The sequence below is a fragment of the Rhinopithecus bieti genome, unplaced genomic scaffold (genome assembly GCF_001698545.2).
Source record: "Rhinopithecus bieti isolate Rb0 unplaced genomic scaffold, ASM169854v2 scaffold_3041, whole genome shotgun sequence".
Lineage (NCBI taxonomy): Eukaryota > Metazoa > Chordata > Mammalia > Primates > Cercopithecidae > Rhinopithecus > Rhinopithecus bieti.
Window position 1 is genome coordinate 2,725,091 of NW_016804262.1, and position 19,237 is coordinate 2,744,327.

Genomic DNA, 19,237 nt, shown 5'->3' on the forward strand with positions numbered 1-19,237 from the left:
AAATTCAGGAAACCAACAGGTGGTTGGAGAGGATGTGGAAATTAGAACTTACACTGGTGGTGGGGATTGTAAACATAGTTAACCAATTATGGAAAACAGTATGGCAGTTCCTCAAGGATAAACAACTGATACTTTTGACCAGTTCTCTTTCCTAAGCATTCCTCTCCTTGAGCTATTACCCCAATTGTCCTAGTTCTCTGCCTGTCCCTCAGCTGTAGACAGTCACTGAGGCTCTGTGCTTGGCTTCTGTTCCTCTCTCCTCATAGGGATTCATCCTGTTGGAGTTCATCAAGCTACATAGGCTGAATTGTCACTTTTATGACTCCAGTTGTGATTACTCTCTAGGACCACGTTTCCCTCCAGTAACACTTCTACCTGGGTACTCTTTGGGTACTTCAAAAATAATGTATTTATTTACTAAAGTAATTTTTTTTTTTTTTTTTTTTTGAGATGGAGTCTCACTCTGTTGCTCAGGCTGGAGTGCAATAACATGATCTCAGCTCACTGCAAACTCTGCCTCCTGGGTTCAAGCAATTCTCCCGTCTCAGCCTCCCGAGTAGCTGTGATTACAGGCACCCACCATCACACCTGGCTAATTTTTGTATTTTTAGTGGAGACAGGGTTTCGCCATGTTGGCCAGGCTGGTCTCTAACTCCTGATCTTAGGTGACCCACCTGCCTCAGCCTCACAGAGTGCTCCCAGGGATTACAGACATGAGCCACCGCGCCTAGCCCTGAAGTAATCTTTTGTAACTTTCTCATTTAAGTATGTGACATCATTGCTTTTCTAAGTCCCTAGTACTGAAACTTTATTTGGTTTTAGTCCATCGATCTCACCATTCATTAGAAATGTAATGACCAGTCCAGCTGAAAAGCTTCTGCACATCAAACAGAACAATCAACAAAGTGAAGAGACAACCCGTAGAATGAGGGAAAATATTTGCAAACTATCTGGCAAGAGCTTAATAACCAGAATATACAAGCAACTCAGACAATTCAATAGCAAAAACAAAACAAAAAACAACAATCTAAAAATGGGCAAAAGGTCTGAGTAGAAATTTCTCAAAAGAAGACATACAAATGACCAACAGGTATATGAAAAAATTTTCAACATCACTAATTAGATAAAGGCAAATCAAAACCACAATGAGATATCTCACCCCAGTTTGAATGGCTTTTATCAAAAAGATGGAATAATGGATGGTAGCGAGGATGTGGAAAAAGGGGAACTCTAGTACACTGTTGGTGGGAATGTAAATTAGTACAGCCACTATGGAAAACAATAGGGAGTTTTACAAAATCTAAAAATAGAACTACCATATGATCTAGCAGTTTCATTACTGGGTATATATCCAAAAGAAAGGGAATTAATACATTGAAGAATATGTGTACTCCAATGTTTACTGCCACGCTATTCACAATAGCCAAAATGTGGGATCAACCTAAGTGCTTATTAGTGGATGAATGAATAAAGAAAATGTGATATATATACAGGTATGTGATATATATACAATGACATATTATTCAGGTATAAAAAAAGTGAAATCCTGTCATTCGAAGGAAAATGGAACTGGAGGTCATTATGTTAAGTGAAATAAGCCAAGCTCAGAAAGACAAATACCGCACGTTCTCATTCATATGTGGGAGCTAAAAAAGAATAGTGAACCTCACAGAGCTAGAGAGTAGATTTGTGGTTACCAGAGGCTGGGAAGGGTAACGTGGAGGAGGGAATGAAGAGAGGATGATTAATGAGGACAAATATACAGTTAGTTAGGAGGAAGACCTAGTGTTTGACAGATCAGTGTGGAGACTATAGTTAACAATAATCTATTTGTACATTTCAATATGTACAATAATTCACACATTCATAACATAAAAAGGAATGTTCAATGTGGTGGATATTACCCTAACTTGATCTTTGCACATTATGTGAATGTACGAAAATATCAATGTACCTTGAAAATATGTCCATCTATTATGTTATAATAAAAAATGTAAGGGACACTTACTTGTATCAGGCACAATATGTGCCAAGGACATGGAATGAAAGAGCAAATGGGTGACTGGCACACCCTTTTCTTTCACCGCTTTTCAATGTGCTTGGCATTGAGTTGATTCATAATCTTCTAAAGGCTGTGAAGCCCCCTTTTCTTTTTGTTAATTGACTTCTTTAGAGTCTATCACAAAACAACACTTCAGAAGTCATGAGGGAAACCAAGCATAATTGTATTGACTCTTTCTATATTTGGGATATTCTGAATAACTCTTGGATCCAGAAAACTTGTGAAAGGCAGTCTACTTGAAATTTTCCCAAGACAAAAAGGAATAAACTGAATTTCCTTTTCTTATTAATATAGTGTTAGTTCTGTCAGTCTTAAGCAATTTCTTTTACAAAGTGCAAATTACTATGAATTGAGTCCTTTATTACAATATTTGAGGTTTGTTTTTACAGCTAAGTTGAGCAAATGTCACTTTTACTTTTTAAAGCCTTATTATATTACCTAGGTTCACCAGTTAACTCCTTCACATTTTCCATATACCGGTGTAATCCAAAATAAAATTTAATATGATATTCTTTGCCCTGTGTATAGGTTTAGGAAATAAATATTGTTTTAAATATGTAATGAATGGTTGCTAAGTCCAGACACATTTTGTTTTATAAAAAAATGAAAGAAATGTCTTATTTGTATGTTAATAGGACTTTATTAAGGAATAATTACAGTAAAATACTACAAATCTTCAGTGTATGCTGCATTTAAATTTTGACAAATGTATATGCTTATGTAACCATCATCCAGATCAAGATCAAGAACATTTCTTTAAATGGCCTGGCGTCCAATCATCCATTCTGTCCTGAGGCAAGCACAGTTCTGATTTTCATTGTCATGGATGGGTGTCGTTATTCAGCTTCGTGTGGATGGAAGCCTACTGTACACACTCGGGCCTGGCTGCTTTGGCATACCATGGCATTTTGAGACTTTGAGTTCTGTGCGTTATTTTATTTTATTTCTAATTGTGTAAAAGTACACCCTTGTATGAGCATAATACCAATATGACTTCTAAACTCAAACCTCCTTAATATGGTTCCTAGTTTAATATAGTTGATTTCTGAATCTGCAGGAGTTTTGTTGTTGTTGTTGTTGTTGTTGTTGTTCATTTTTTTCCCTTTCATCATTGACATCAGGACTCTAGGGTTCTGGTGTTTTGTTTGTTTGTTAATGTCCTAGGAACAATGAGACCCTGTCGATTTTCCATTAAGTGTCCATTTGATGACTTGCAATTTTGAGAAGAGGGAATGTGTTCCTTGGGTGGAATCTAGGGATGTTTTACCATCGCCTTGTTTCTAGAAGGATAGTGGAATTGACCTTCTGAATGGCCAAGTGGTATATTGCCCATCTTCTGTTTAAGGGCTATCTGAACAAGTTCCACAATGGCATCCATTCCTGCTGCTGTTTTGATAGCTGCGATGATAAGGCAGATGATCCATCTAGTGCATTGATTTCTTCACTTTACTAACCTGCTTGTTTGTTCTACCCCAGCCACTCACTTCCATGAGCAGTTCTGGGCCTTGCAGTGCTGCTAGCAGCGGTGCTAGCATTGTAATATTAATTCTAATGCTGCAGGGGTGCTAGCATTGTAATATTAATTCTAAGAATCCCACTCTTTGCCTGCTGCCTCATTTCATTCCAGATGATTTGTTGCAGTATCATCACTGCTGCCTTTTTTTCCCCCCCTACCATGTTGAGATTACCTATCCATCAGCTGCCACTTACTATCCGCTAAGCCTCTGGCCTTTCTTGTCTATGTCAGATATCATGGTCTACGGCAGTACTGATACCCTTGAAAATACCCTCAACTTCTTTGCTTTCTCTTCCTCTTCTATACTCATCTGGCAAATCCCAGCTCCAGTTATTTGAGAAAATTACTCAACTGAGGCGACTGGTTTCACTTTAAGTTCAAGATAGAAAATTCAAATAGACAATCGAGATTGCCATGCATTCTTACCTGCTATAAAAGTTTGCCTTTCTACTTGATGAAATAACTGCTTTATACTTTCTATACTTACATGCCCACATCCTGCTGTTCCTAGCCCCTCATTCCCCATAGCTGATGACTTCACTTCATTCTTCAATGAGAAGGTAAAAGCCATTGGAAATAACTCCCTCATTATTCCACCAACTAATTTATAAACTTGTCAATATCAGTACCTTTCTCTCCTTTTCCTTCTTGTGTAATGGATAAAGTCTTCTGGTTTTCAAAGTCCTATTCTCTCTTTTGCTCAGGGTTCAGTCATCACCTTGCCAGTTGAATTTAGTGGAACCTTTTCTCTCTGAATTCATTTTAGCTCTGAGGGTCATTTGACACAGAGAACTACCCTGCTTTTATTTTGGAAGACCCTTTTTCAATTCCACACTCTCCTATATTTCCGTCCACATCACTGGACGCTCCTTCTCAGTCTCCCTGGTAGACTTCATGTTCTCTATCTTGTATATAAAGATGTAGTTCCTGCCTAAAGAACTACAACGCACCTTTCAGGTTTCAAACTTTAAATATAATTTTCTTACAGTATATTGGAGGCTAGACTAGTTTAGGTCATTAAGTTATATGTTCTTGTTACACATACACATTGTGTTTTAGTTTCATATCATGTATCACATATGACAAATTATTTTGTGTATAATTTCTTTGTTCAATGTCTTTATCCTCTTCTGGATTGTCTGTAGTGCCCATCATGTGTCCTACATGCCTATTATAGAGCCTGGAATGTAGCAGATGCCCAATATTTGCAGAATGAATGAATTCATATGTAAGTGACTGAAAGGGTTCAACAAATGTTAGTTCTCTTTCCCTTTCTCATCTCATATTTACAGAAGCATTGATATACCAGAGTTGTGGAGTCAGAGGATACTACTATCATTTCTATAGAAGAAAGACAAATTCATGGTATTATGGATGTTACCAGATGTTAAAATTATGGAGCTGTTAAAATTTTGGAACTGCTCACAGACACCTCGTACAGGCAGTTGGAAATATAGATCTAGAGCTCAGCAAAAAAGTCATAATTAAGGACCTGGATCTTCAAATTATAAAATTTTATTTTTTATATCTTTTAAAATGTGTTGTGTTTTGCCCCTATGTGTTTTAAAATGGAGGAAAAGAGGACAACTGGGTTTCAGGGGTCAAATGCCAGGATATGAGACATACAGTGCATGTGGTAAAAATTAAAATGATTTAAAGTCTGATCTGATTAGGAAGGGTCAGTCTTGAGAAAGTTATAAAGGAAATTGTAACACAAATACAATTGTATTTTCTTCTCTCCTTCCCCATCCTTTTTGACAATAAATCCTGAGCACAGATCTAAGGGTTTTTTTCCTATAGAAAACAGAAAAATATCCACTCAAACATAGTTGTCCTCCAAAGTCATGGTACGTGAAAGGTTATGAGAGTTTGGGGATCTGATGAAGTTAATTATAGTCTTACAGCTCTGGATAAGACCCAGAAGCATTCAATTTCAAACAAAGGTCAGGGATAGTTAGAAAGTTTTATCACACTTAAGCTTGAACTCAAACAAGGTTGCATTGAACAGTGACGGTCCAGTGAGTATCATATTTCATAGCTGTATCAGCTACTTAGACTTCTTTAGCTCTTCTAAGATCATATCAAAAATACGAGTATCCTTATGTTTTTTTAAAAATAAATGAGCATATTCGTATGAGCAAAACAGAATAAAGAAGTCTAAGATTCTTGTCTCCTCTGAACTATTTTGATTTTTATAAGAAGCCACTGTGAGGCCGCGAGGCTGTTCACCGCTTGGGCACCGTGTGTATCATGGGGCATTTCCCTTGCATTGCAGACCAAGTTCTGCAAAGTACTGGGCATGTTAACTTTGCAAACTCAGATTTCTACAAGAGTGATGAACTTACGTTTCTACTAGGTAATAAACAGTCTCCAGGTTCATTAGCAGATATGTAGGAGATCATTAATATTAGGAGAGTCACTAGAAACATCAAGCAAGAGGAGTGGAGGGAATGTGAGGAAGAACTAAGCTGAAAACAGTTTTCTGTCCTTTCCATGGCTGCTCCTAAGATGTAGCACTGCACTCTGTCCCACAATTGAAGGTATTGTATTAATTCCAGGCTTTGAGGTAAATGAATTGCTAATGTTAAAACTGCCTGTGTTTGAAGATCTCTTTGTCACTTCTTAGCCTGTTTTGTCAAAACCAACTCCTTTAACTTTTAAAATATTTCTTTCCTTAGATAAAGCACCAAGGCAGATTCTAATTCATTTATAAGCTTTTCTTCTCAACAGTGAAATACAGAAAATCAGTATCTAATGGTTTTGTGCAAAGCTCAGTAAATAATAGATTTCATTTTTTCATTCTAAAAGCCAAAACTTAAAAAGCTTGTGCCATTAGGTTTTGCCAAAGATTACTAGCAATTAAACTAGAAATGATGGTAATGCTACAGGCCCCCCAAAAAGAATATCAAGAAATCAACTATTGATAATAAAAATAAACTGTTACATCTGATTTACAGTAGCAGGCGCAAGAAAGGTGACAGCTAATGGATGCAACATACCTCTATGATTCTTCACAATTTCACAGCTCTTGGGCTTGTGGGGATGTATATGTTGATGTGTGTAAACATAATTTAGATGAGGATTATGTTTCAGATCTATTGATCTAAGGTACACTTTTCATGAATAACCTAAGATATGAATGTTTGGGTTGAACAAGCATAAATGAGAGGAGGTTCTTTCATATTTGAGCTTTGTGGATATAAACTCAGCTTCTCCTTATTACTGTTATTTTTTCAAGCTACTTGAACTAGACAGATAATTTGCTTATGTCAAGAGCTAGGGATTGGGACATATTATCCCATATAAATATTTAAAATATATATTTAGTATGACATTGTCACCTTGGAGACCAGCAGAAATAAGAAGCATATTGCAGATGAGCAAAATTTAGTCCTGAGAATATTTGCTTAGCTCATTAGCTATTAGGTAATAGTCTAGCTATGTATATGTAGTTGTATGCATTGCTTTGTAAATGCCTACTTGAAATATTACTAAATCATTTTATAATATAATTTTTAAAAATCCCTGCCTGGAAAGTTTTATGGAATCCATTTGTTTATGCTCCAAGCAAAGGCATGTAAGTAACAACATCAAATTAGACTCAATTCAGTAACAGTTGCTATAGTTTTGCCAATAATTTTATTTTAACCTATGCAAATTTCTGAAGAATTACAAATGTGTAATTTATTGACATGCATTATTTTGGTGGATATTTATTTTAATAGAAACATCACAAGTCTATATATAATATGGATGAAGATAATTTATAAACTAATACCATAGAATTTACGTCTTCAGAAATATTCTCATCTAAAGAATATCTCTTTGAAAATACATATAACATTTTAGTACAGAATAAAATACTGTACCGAAAGCCAAAACTGGGTAACTTTTGTTCTCTTCTAAATGAGAATACAATCATTTTGCTAATAACGTTATTTTGGAATAGTTTTGTCAAAATAGCAACAAGCACTAATGCTACTCATTGTTTATTGGCTGAGATCGTCACAGAAATTGTGTGCTAAAAATTATCAGGAGAACAAGGGAAGGAGCTGTGTGTGGTATTGGGGAATTCTCATTTCTGTCATGGGCAAGAGCAACAGTTGCTGCCGCTACCTATCCCCAGTAAAGATACTTATTTCTCTGGCAGGAAAGCTGATACTCTTTTCGGGACTGCTGCTTTAAAGTGTATTATCAACACGTTCAACTGGAAATAAAATCAATTTTCTTTAGAAAATACCAGTGGTCAACAGAAGTTCCTACCTTTTATTGTTCCCCATGTTAACATAAAACAACTCTTTTTTTTTGAGACAGGGTCTCACTCTGTCATCCAGTCTGGAGTGCAATGGCGTGATCTTGGCTCACTGCAGTTTTGACTTCCAGGGCTCAAGTGATCCTCCCAACTCAGTCTCCTGAATAGCTGAAACTACAGGCACGCACCACCACACCCGCTGATTTTTGCATTTTTTTTTTTGGTAGAGACAGGGTTTTGCCATGTTGTCCAGACTGGTCTTGAACTCCTGGGCTCAAGCGATTTTTCTTTCCCCCGTCTACCGCCCCACCCTGCTGGCCTCCCAAAGTGAGTGCTGGGATTACAGGAGTGAGCCCTCGTGCCCAGCCATAAAATGCCTTTTAAGCAAAACTTTTTTTGTTGATGTCCTTTCTCTAATTTATGTGTTCTTATTTCCTTTCTGTGTCAAAAGAGAAGCACATACCATTTAATTTTAATAAAGCTTTCTCAGGGGCATTATTTAAAGAAATCTTCATATATAATTAAACATTTTAAGATAATTGTGTATTATTTTCTACTTTTATATTGACATTAATTCCTGACAATTTGCCATGCTTATGATGTATATTTCTTAGCTAAGTGATCTTAACTGTGTTGCTCTTCTATAAAAGGCATAACAATCTACTCTCCAAGATGTCAAATGAATCTACCCTGTAGATGAAACATTTTGAGATAATTAGAATTGTTATTATTATTATTATTATTTTTTTTTGAGACGGAGTCTTGCTCTGTCGCCCAGGCTGGAGTGCAGTGGCTGGATCTCAGCTCACTGCAAGCTCCACCTCTTGGGTTCATGCCATTCTCCTGCCTCAGCCTCCCGAGTAGCTGGGACTACAGGCGCCCACCACCTCGCCCGGCTAGTTTTTTGTATTTTTTAGTAGAGACAGGGTTTCACCGTGTTAGCCAGGATGGTCTCGATCTCCTGACCTCGTGATCTGCCCGTCTCGGCCTCCCAAAGTGCTGGGATTACAGGCTTGAGCCACCGCGCCCGGCCTAGAATTGTTATTATTATGATGGCCAAAACCACAACTACTTTTGTACCAACCTAATATATACATAAAATATGCATTCTGGTCACTACTCACCAAATATTTTTAAAACATGAAATTTCTCTTCTCAAAATACATGCATAGTTTCCTCCAACAAGCTCCAAAACACCATTGAGTTGAATGGTAGCTATTTTACCTATAGAAGAGGCTCACTGACCCTCTTAAGAACTTCACCAAGTTCACTGGGTTGTAATAACACTTGCTTATCTCTTTGAGTTGCTTTCAGATCTAGGAGCTAATAGTAGGAGGAGTGCTGTGTCGCCTGTTAAAAGTATGTGAACATTAGGTGGTAGTCCACAGGATAAACCAGCTACCTGAGCGTAGGCAGAAAATTGCCTGCCAGTTGGCATTCATAATATTAACATTTCCATAAGCATGAAGCATACCTCTTTCAGGATTAAGGGGTCATGCTCTTCTCATGCATGGGGGTGAATAGCATTTCCTCAGGATTTGGGTGGTTTGTTGAGAATGGAAACTCATTCTCATGAGCGTACTGACGTTGAATAAGAGGACGTGTAGATAGAATAAACATGAATGTAGTTTCAGGAGAAAAAGGCCAGACACACAGAATTGACAAGAACTTTCTGACCACCAAATTGAGATCTAGTCTCGGCAAAAAATGTGAGTAAACAAAAGAAAGCTAATATTGGAAATGTGCTTATAACTAAAATGTGTTTTTCAGAGCGCTGTAAATGTAAGCCTATTAGAGCTACACAGAAGACTTATTTCCGGAATAATTACAACTATGGTAAGGAAAACTTTATGGTTGATGTATAAACTGCTGTGTTAAGAAAGGTGTATGGGTGCATCCATGAGTATGTGCACATGTAAATGAGTGGAACCATTTAAGAATAAGGCTTAAAAACAGAAGGACAACTTTTAGGAGCATAGTCTTTCCCTCTGCCCCAACCAATTAAAATGTCTCACATGGGCAAAATGCTTAACACTTGGTTGATGCTGAAGCACATCAGGCAGTATTGTCATCCTATAGCCATACACTTAAGTACACAGAGATCAAGATAGATGGGACTCTTCCCTACCTGGAGGCTGAAGGAGGATTTGAGCTCAAGTTGGGTTGCATAGGCCATCAGTTGTGCTTCACCGGGTGAACAGCAGAGCACTTTGATGTATAAGGAACTGTTAAAAGACTCAAACTTGATTTCTTCAGTCAGCCTATCCCATGAAAAACACTGACAAATTTGGAAAGTAACACTTGTAGAAGTTGTTGGTATTCAGCTAAGGAAATGTGTTGTTATCTAGCTTGACTTAAAATCTGACATTCTAATAAACTAAATATTAATTGAAGAGCCACCAATCCAAATGTAGCTGATAAACTTACTGAAGGATTAAAAAGCCTGCCATTTTTGCGCCAGGGACTGTGCTAAGTGATTTTCATACATTATCTTTAATTTTCTCAGCTGCCCCATGAGATATATTACCGTCCCGATTTTATCAATGATTATTGAATCTAAGTTGTCCCTTCTTTGATTGTTCACAATGTACTTTTGGATGCTGGTGTATATTTTAGAGTCATAAATTCATTTATACAGTCATTATATTTAGAAAGAGCAATTAACAGAGCTTTCCGGTTGATACATAAGGGACTGATATTTACTGTATTCCATAGGCATTTTGATTTTTTCTAATATCTATGGTATTAATAAAAGATATGTTACTATCTCTGCATAAGACTATTGATGTTGAGTCAATGAGTAAACATGGAGATTAAACAGAATTTTACAATGAACCTTATTAAAATAAGGGTTTTATTATTGCATTTATGTGCACTATTTTAAAGTATATAGGATATATAGACGCAGATTTATTTTTTCCCTATAACTTTGGGATTGACCCCTTGAGAGAAATGAATAAGACTCGTAAGGGTTACCTTCAAATACTCTTTCAAATGCAGGTATTAAAAAATATAAAGTTGAAAAATTTGGTTTAGGTTAATGCGCTACTCCTCTTTTTTTTTTTTTTTTTTTTTTTTTTTTTTTTTTTTTTGAGACTCCCTCTGTCACCCAGGGGGGAGCGCAGTGTCCAGATCTCAGCTCACTGCAAGCTCTGCCTCCCGGGTTTACACCATTCTCCTGCCTCAGCCTCCCGGGTAGCTGGGACTCCAGGCGCCGCCACGTCGCCCGGCTAGTTTTTTGTAGTTTTTAGTAGAGACGGGGTTTCACCGTGTTAGCCAGGATGGTCTCGATCTCCTGACCTCGTGATCCGCCCGTCTTGGCCTCCCAAAGTGCTGGGATTACAGGCTTGAGCCACCGCGCCCGGCCTTTGCTTGCTACTTCTCTTAAGAGGAATGTAGCTTTTCTTAGTCAATGATGGATGCTCTTTCTAAGTTTGTAAGGTTATGTTTATGTAAGAAGTCAAATGCCTGGCTGCTTATCTAAGAACCCGCTTCTTTACAGATTGATGTGAAGAACCCCAGGGAAAAGGGAGGCCTTAATTTCTAGGAGATTAGCTTGTTAAGATTGAAAAATGTTATATGAACTTTTATATACTGTAACACTAAGAATAAAAACATATACATTTTATATCAGGGAAATGTAATTATTTATATTTATTTTGTGTATCCTATTATCAAGTTTTATTTTATCTAGCTTCTTTAGTGCTGCAATGGTTCTTGCTGTTATTTTTGTTAAAAGTTGAATGACAAGTCATGGAAAATGAAGATCGTAGAGAAGGTAGCTGAATGAATATCATAAAATAAAATGGGATATGGATTATAATTAATGGAAAGGAGCAGATAATTTCTTTTTTGTAGCCAAGTAATAGCTAAGTTGATCATAGTTTCAGGATTGTCATTTGTCTGGGCTTTACTTACAGTTTCTTTGGGAAAGGGAGGTACTCAAATGATTAAATAGAAGGAAGAACTCTGAAAAGGAAGTATATTTTACTTCCAAAATATTTTTATCTTCTGCATGTGTCCATTGAGAAAACAAGTCAAGGTGGGAGCAGTTGGAAATTCAGACAAAACCTCTATTTCATTTAGATTAATTCTGGGAAAAACTCCTTAAGTGTTAACAAAATTACTTGAGTGAAAAAGTAGGTCTTGTAGAAAGATATTTATTTTGGAGTGGGTACATGTGCTAAAAATTTCTAATGAAAATAGTAGACACTGGGTAAATAAATCATTAGTTTGAGAACATTTGCACAGTTCACTAATCTCTAATAGCTGATGGATGCTATGAAGCACGTTCACTTAAGCCAGGACACACAAAAATGCCCGCTAGCTGGGGTTGAGAATGTCTCATCTGATTCTCCCAAATGGCATTTCAAAAAGGGCAATCTTAGCTTTTGTTAAATACAGAATAGGGAGAACATGAATAGAAAGGGGTTCCACTTGCCAGTCAAACCAAGCGAGGACATTTGGGTAGTTACAGTTTGTTTGCTACACGTTCTCATATTTGAGGCAACTAATTCTCTGAAAACTGAAATGTGCAGCTTTTAGAATTCATTAGTAATTTAATTTCTGTCATGTGTGTTGTACTGGTAGAATAAGTTTGTGTGATGAAATTGGAGCATTAATGGGGGAATGGTTGATCAGCCGGTTTTATATTTTTCACAGATTACTTTCTTCTAATCCTTTATAGTCCAAAACCTCTAAAATATGTGGGAAGGTGCTCAGATTAAAGCGGTTTGCAATTATGTGCCTAAGAAGTTTTTGAAACGTTGACTCATTTGGATAAACCATGTTTTCCTCTATATAATGTCCATGGATAGTGAACTGGAGCAATAAGGGCACTGGGAGAAATGCCATTGGCTTTTCACTAATTGACATTTTACTTCTTTCTTCGTGTTTTAAAACTTCTCTTTTTAAAAGCTCATTTACTAGAAGCAGGAATCTAAACAACGTGACTCTTTTAAAAGGGAGAGATACAGAAAAGAAGCAGATCTGTACTTTCTAGATTCTGAGTCACATACTTTAACTTTGCAACTGAAGGCAATTTGTTGTTACATTGATAAGTAAAGCAGCTCTTGTGAGATAAATTGGGTGCCAATATATCCATCAAGAGAGGTAGAATAGTGCCACTGACATTTGAGAATATATTCCATAGCACATGAGGGAAAGGAATGTTGGAGTGTCTGACTTCAAAGCAGATAGAGGAAATAAGATCTAGTGGTGACAATTTTTATTCAAGAAGTAAATATAGCTCGCTTAGAGGAGAATATAAAAGATAATCTGTACTGAGCACAAAGGAAAAAAGGACCTAATATCTGAACAAAGAAGAAAATGTAGCCCACCTAAAGGAGAATATAAAAGATAATCTGTACTGACCACAGAGAAAGAAAGGAGCTAGTATCTGAACAGCGAGCCGAGATGAGGAAGGTGAAAAGATTGGAGGACCAGTTTGGGAACACTATTGAGCAGGACAATTTTATAACACTAAAGAGGCCACCACTTGAGAAAACCTGTCAATAGACCTGATAAAAGAATGTCAACAAGGAATAAAGCGTATTTAAGTACTGGGTCTTTTCATACAGTAAAATTAACATAGTTTAAATTCCTGTTGGCAGCAATTGGAACAGCACATGCATATATACACATCCAAAATGGAATTTTAGAGAAAAATTAGATCAGATTATTGACTCAATTTTTGATTCTCTAAATGAATTTCTCAAAAGCACATGCACACACATGCATAAATACATGTGAATATATACATAGCCACAAATTGGAAAGGGAGAAGGGCTGGGCATTAGGAGGTCAGGTGTGTTGTTTTATGTCACACACTACAGTCTAAGGCGAAAATATCTGGCTGACTTTTCTGTTCCGCCCATTGAATATCAAGTGGATAAGAATTAACCAAAGAGAAGCCTACTTTGGCTTTTTTTGAATGGGGCACCTATTATGTGTCATATTATTATCAGTTTTTCTTGTCTTTTATCCCAGTCATTCGGGCTAAAGTTAAAGAGATAAAGACTAAGTGCCATGATGTGACTGCAGTAGTGGAAGTGAAGGAGATTCTAAAGTCTTCTCTGGTAAACATTCCACGGGATACTGTCAACCTCTATACCAGCTCTGGCTGCCTCTGCCCTCCACTTAATGTTAATGAGGAATATATCATCATGGGCTATGAAGATGAGGAACGTTCCAGGTAATTCACTCTTTAAGGATACAGAATAACTACTTTGCTTATCCCACCCTCATTGCATTTCTCTCTCGAGATCTTACCCTCGCATTTTTACACTGGGATCTGTCTACCTTCTTGGGGATTACAGATAAGTTTTACTTGGATTTCTTGATTTCATATATGGAATGGGTGTATGTGTGTAGTTTATAGGTTTACATTTTTCTTGGGTGAGGGACCATGACTTCCTTTGTTTCTTAAAGGGGTCTGTGACTCACAAATGGTTAATAATTACCGTTCTAAATCTTAGCTGTCCTATTCAAGAATAAACATATAAGTCTTTCTTGGCACTGTTTTCTTGTACTTTTCAGTAACAGGTTTTAATTTTCAAAAATGGTTGCTTCTTTTAAAAATCAGATTACTCTTGGTGGAAGGCTCTATAGCTGAGAAATGGAAGGATCGACTTGGTAAAAAAGTTAAGGTAAGCCTGTATTTTATGTTTGAAGTAATACACAGAAAACAAAAGTAGAAAACCAGCCATCTGTCATTGAAATGAAATAGCTGCCTTCAACCATAGGAGAAATATTAAAATTTAGTATGCATATATTTATATACTCCTAGAGCTGAATTTGTCTTTCATGTCTATTTTATTTGAGGAATGAGTTCCCTGTATGTGTATCAGAGATCTAACTACAGTTGCTCTAATGTCTCTTCACAAGGAGTCTAGCTGTAGTCCAGTCCTGGTCAGGTGGTTCCATGGTGTCAGGCTCCTTGTAGCTTATGGCTCTATCATTTTTAAAGGCATCGCTTTCATACTCATACTCACCCGGAGGTCACAAGATGGCTGCTCTGCCTCTAATCTCACGTCTACATTTCAGGCAGGAAAAAGACGAGGTAAAAGAGATTTCCAAGAGCCTCATCAAGCAACTTTTACTTAGCTACAAAACAGGCTAGGAAATGTAGTCCTTTTTAAACCTGGAGATATTGCTTCTTTGAACAAACTGCAGTTTGTGAGAAGGGGAGAATAAATGATGGGAAGGAAAATAAACAATGATGTCCAATGAATAAACACCAATTCCTATGTACAAAGTGTAGCTACATTCATCTCTGTATAAAAGATCTGAACAAATTAGGTCCTTAGAGCAGTAATGTAGCCTTATTTTTAAGCCAATAACTCTTAGATTGTGGAGTTGATACGTTTTTTAAAATCACATAGTACATTACTGTATTATAGAAGGTTTGTTTCTTCTTACTGCACTAAGCAAATCTGTTTTAAAGAAAAGAATAGGGTGGGGGAATGCAGAGGGGGACAAAAAAAATCTCAAAGGATGTGTGGGTGGGTGGGGGGAGTGGGAACTGTAGCAAACGTAATACATCCTCTTCCTTCTGCAAGTCTGAAGGCTTGGGAAACATTTACATGGTAAGTTAAACACCCCTGGGCAGTTTATCTTATACATCTGGCACTTGACACGGCAGACACATTTGGGTTTAAGTGACCTACGAAAATGCAGAGGGCATTATTCTGTAAGGAGAAGCTACCCTCCAGTAAGTTCTTCCCCCCTTCAGTAGATTTGTCAAAAGTGAGATGCATTTCAAGTTCAGACTTGTGGGCATTCTCTCTGCATCTCTCTTCAATTAGTTTGGTGTTTATTAAAGAAAAAAGTGGCTCTTGTTCAGTATGTTGGAATCTCTTACTGTCTTTTTAATTTGGTTTTCTGCTTGCTAATGCAGAACAGGAATTTGTCCTAAATTCCTGTACCAGTTGGAAGAGCTTTCAATATCCCTGCTGCAAAGCATGTAACAAGGCTTACTGCTCCTCTTTTGGTACCAAAACAATATCACTGGGTTGTTGACAGGATACATGGCTTGTTTGTCCTGTTTCCCATTGCTTTCTGCAATATTTCCCATTGTTTTCTGCAGGGGACTTGCAGAGTTATTATTGTAAAGTCATTTATATTCTTAGTCTGGATTTAAATATTCTAAAGGAAAGAAACCAATGATTTGATCAATTTTAAATTCATATGCAGATATTGAGGGCTAAAGAGTTTGGGTAGAAAATCTCCTTTGGCCAGAATTATTGAGATTCCTATTTTAGTTTTCCAGTCGATTTGAAGATGTGTAAAAAGAGCTTTATGAAGGGTGTTATTTTTTCCAATCAAATTTGGTCTTTGCTGAGTTTTGCTCTCAGTGGATAAATCAAGAATAAGGTTTATGAGAAACCTTATTATTATGTTTTTTTCATGCAAATGGTTGTTTACCTAAGTCTCTTATAGCAGACTATTCAAGACGTTTGGACTTCCTTGGGAAGATGAGAATCAGACTGTTTTTAAAATATGAAGACAAGATTGTGGAGTAAAGTATACTAAAATGAAGAATTACTTTCAATAATGGAAAAACACTAACAAATTTACTATGTGCTAAGCACTTTATATTTTTATCAATCTTCAGATGTATCTTCTACTTATAAGTAGATTCTATTGTCAGTTCCAATATATACATGATGAAAATGAGGTCTAGTAAGTTCAAGAAACTTCACACAGTAAGTGGTGGAGTTAGAATTTGAACTTGGGCCATCTGACCCGAGGATCTGATGGTCCTTGCTGTTTAAAGTGTGGTCCCAGGACCAGCAACATAGGTATCACCTGGGAGCTTGTTAGTAATGAAAATCTTGGGCCCTGTCTCAGGCCTACTGAATGAAATTGCAATTTTAACAAATTCCCCATATGATATCCATGTCTGAAGTTTGGGAAGTACAGCTATAGTTTGTATTCCCTACCTATCCTCATGTAATATAACTTCCATTTTACTTAAATTACATAAAAACATTATTGACATTAATATGAAATGTTACTAAACTTGATTGTGTTTATTAAAAACATTGTTAATGCCTGCTTTGTAACACTTAGAATGAGGGCAGGACCTTGTCTGTTTTCTCATTGTACTTGGTGGATATTACTTAGAAAATATTTTGAGACCTCCCCATCCCTCAGAAAATTTCCATTTTTTTTCAGTGCTCAAATCACATAGATTTTAAAAGGCTATGTTCTTACGTGTATTAAGAGAGGATGTTGAAAAATAGCCTTCCCTTCAAATTCTGTGTATAAATCTTCCATTTGTTGAGTACCTGTGAAGCATTAGCCTGCTGGCTGTTACCTCAGGAAATACCCAGAGATATAGGGAGATATTTCTGTCATCATTCACAGACATGGACATTTTAAGTTTAAGGTTTGATAAGAAAGCATTACTAAATATATTATAGATGGGCAACTTTGTGCTCATTAAAATCAGAGAATAATGTTCATATTGCATCAGTTGTCTTGTTACCCTGGGAGATAGATTTATACTTTTGGAAAAGTGGCAAAATGTTTCAGAGATCTGACCTTCAGTCTGACCCAGTTGTTAGAATCGTGGCAATGATGACCCTGGTGATATGTGCTTGTGACTATTTTCTATTTTAAATTTCACAGCGCTGGGATATGAAGCTTCGTCATCTTGGACTCAGTAAAAGTGATTCTAGCAATAGTGATTCCACTCAGAGTCAGAAGTCTGGCAGGAACTCGAACCCCCGGCAAGCACGCAACTAAATCCCGAAATACAAAAAGTAACATCAGTGGACTTCCTATTAAGACTTACTTGCATTGCTGGACTAGCAAAGGAAAATTGCACTATTGCACATCATATTCTATTGTTTACTACAAAAATCATGTGATAACTGATTATTACTTCTATTTCTCTTTTGGTTTCTGCTTTTCTCTTCCTCCAACCCCTTTGTAATGGTTTGGGGGCAGACTCTTAAATATATTGTGAGTTTTCTATTTCACTAATCATAAGAAAAACTGTTCTTTTGCAATAATAATAAATTAAACATGCTGATACCAGAGGCTCTTTGCTGGAGTCCCCAGATGTTAATTTACTTTCTGCACCCCACTTGGGAATGCAATATTGGATGCAAAGAGAGGTTTCTGGTATACAGAAAGCTAGATATGCTGTAAAAGATACTCTGCGATCTAATTACAGCCTTATTTTTGTATGCCTTTTGGCCATTCTCCTCCTGCTTAGACTTCCAAGTTTATAAAGGTAAAATGGCAGTGTGAAATCAAATGTGACACAGGCAAAGCAATCAAGCTCCAGGAAGCGTTTATGAGGAAACAACACACAAGATGAATTATTTTTGAGATTGGCAGGAAGCAAAATAAATAGGAGCTTAAGAAAAAACATTTTGCCTGATTGAGAAGCACAACTGAAACCAGTAGCCGCTGGGGTGTTAATGGTAGCATTCTTCTTTTGGCAATACATTTGATTTGTTCATGAATATATTAATCAGCATTAGGGAAATGAATTATAACTAGACATCTGCTGTTATCACCATAGTTTTGTTTAATTTGCTTCCTTTTAAATAAACCCATTGGTGAAAGTCTTTATTTTTTTCTCGTCTTTTAAAAGAAATCAGAATTGCCGTATTGACCAGGAAAAGATTACGTACGGACATGCACCAGGGTGTTAGTTTTTAAAAGTACATAGCTCTATAAAATGCTGTAGATTTAGATGATGAAATGTGCAGGGTTTGGTTTTGTTTTTTTTCTGGTGTGTGTGTAAATCTGTATTTGTGTACATGTGTGTCTGTGCACTCACACCCAAGGTGGATTAAAATACAGGCCTGCAAACTGGCCTGCACGTTATCATTTGGATTTGTGCTGCTTAATGCTCAGTGAAAAATGTCTAGTAAAATGAATTATGGTTGTCAGGAGAGAGGTTATTTGGCTTTTGAACCAATTGCACATTTCTCATTACCCAAGCTGCAGTGAGATCCCAGGGGCTGTGGTGAACAAATGATGCTTTTATACATGGTCCCTAGCTTACAACGATTCAATTTACAGTGCTTCAATTTAACAATTTTTTGACTTACAGTGGGTTTATCAGGATGTAACCCAATTTCAACTTACGATATTTTCAATTTAGAATGGGTTTATCCAGATGTAACCCCATCATAAATGGAAGAGCATCTGTACTTCCTTCCTCCAGCAGAGTTCCTTAGAGCCTGTGCCAATTACTTGAAAGTTTCATTCTCTGCCATTTACATGTGTGTTATTAGTAGAACCAAATTTCTAAGCTGTGGTGTGCTGAAATTAAAATGCTTATGAAGCAAAAATGGTGCTATGTTTCCTTCTACAAGGATAATCAAGCAAGGATGAAATTCATTAGTGAACAAAAGTTTCCTGAAATGGTAAATAATCATCTATC

General features: G+C 36.8%; 1 protein-coding gene across 1 annotated transcript in view; it reads left to right on the forward strand.

Annotated features, from left to right (window-relative positions):
• The window catches only part of FRZB (frizzled related protein), a 33,549-nt gene extending 15,136 nt beyond the window's left edge, over nucleotides 1-18,413 (forward strand). The window contains exons 4-7 of the mRNA XM_017867486.1: nucleotides 9,601-9,666; nucleotides 13,819-14,023; nucleotides 14,414-14,477; nucleotides 17,464-18,413. Of these exons, the coding sequence (XP_017722975.1) occupies nucleotides 9,601-9,666; nucleotides 13,819-14,023; nucleotides 14,414-14,477; nucleotides 17,464-17,580 (452 nt within the window). The 3' untranslated portion in view covers nucleotides 17,581-18,413. The remainder of the gene's footprint in view (nucleotides 1-9,600; nucleotides 9,667-13,818; nucleotides 14,024-14,413; nucleotides 14,478-17,463) is intronic.
• Nucleotides 18,414-19,237: the final 824 nt, after the last annotated feature.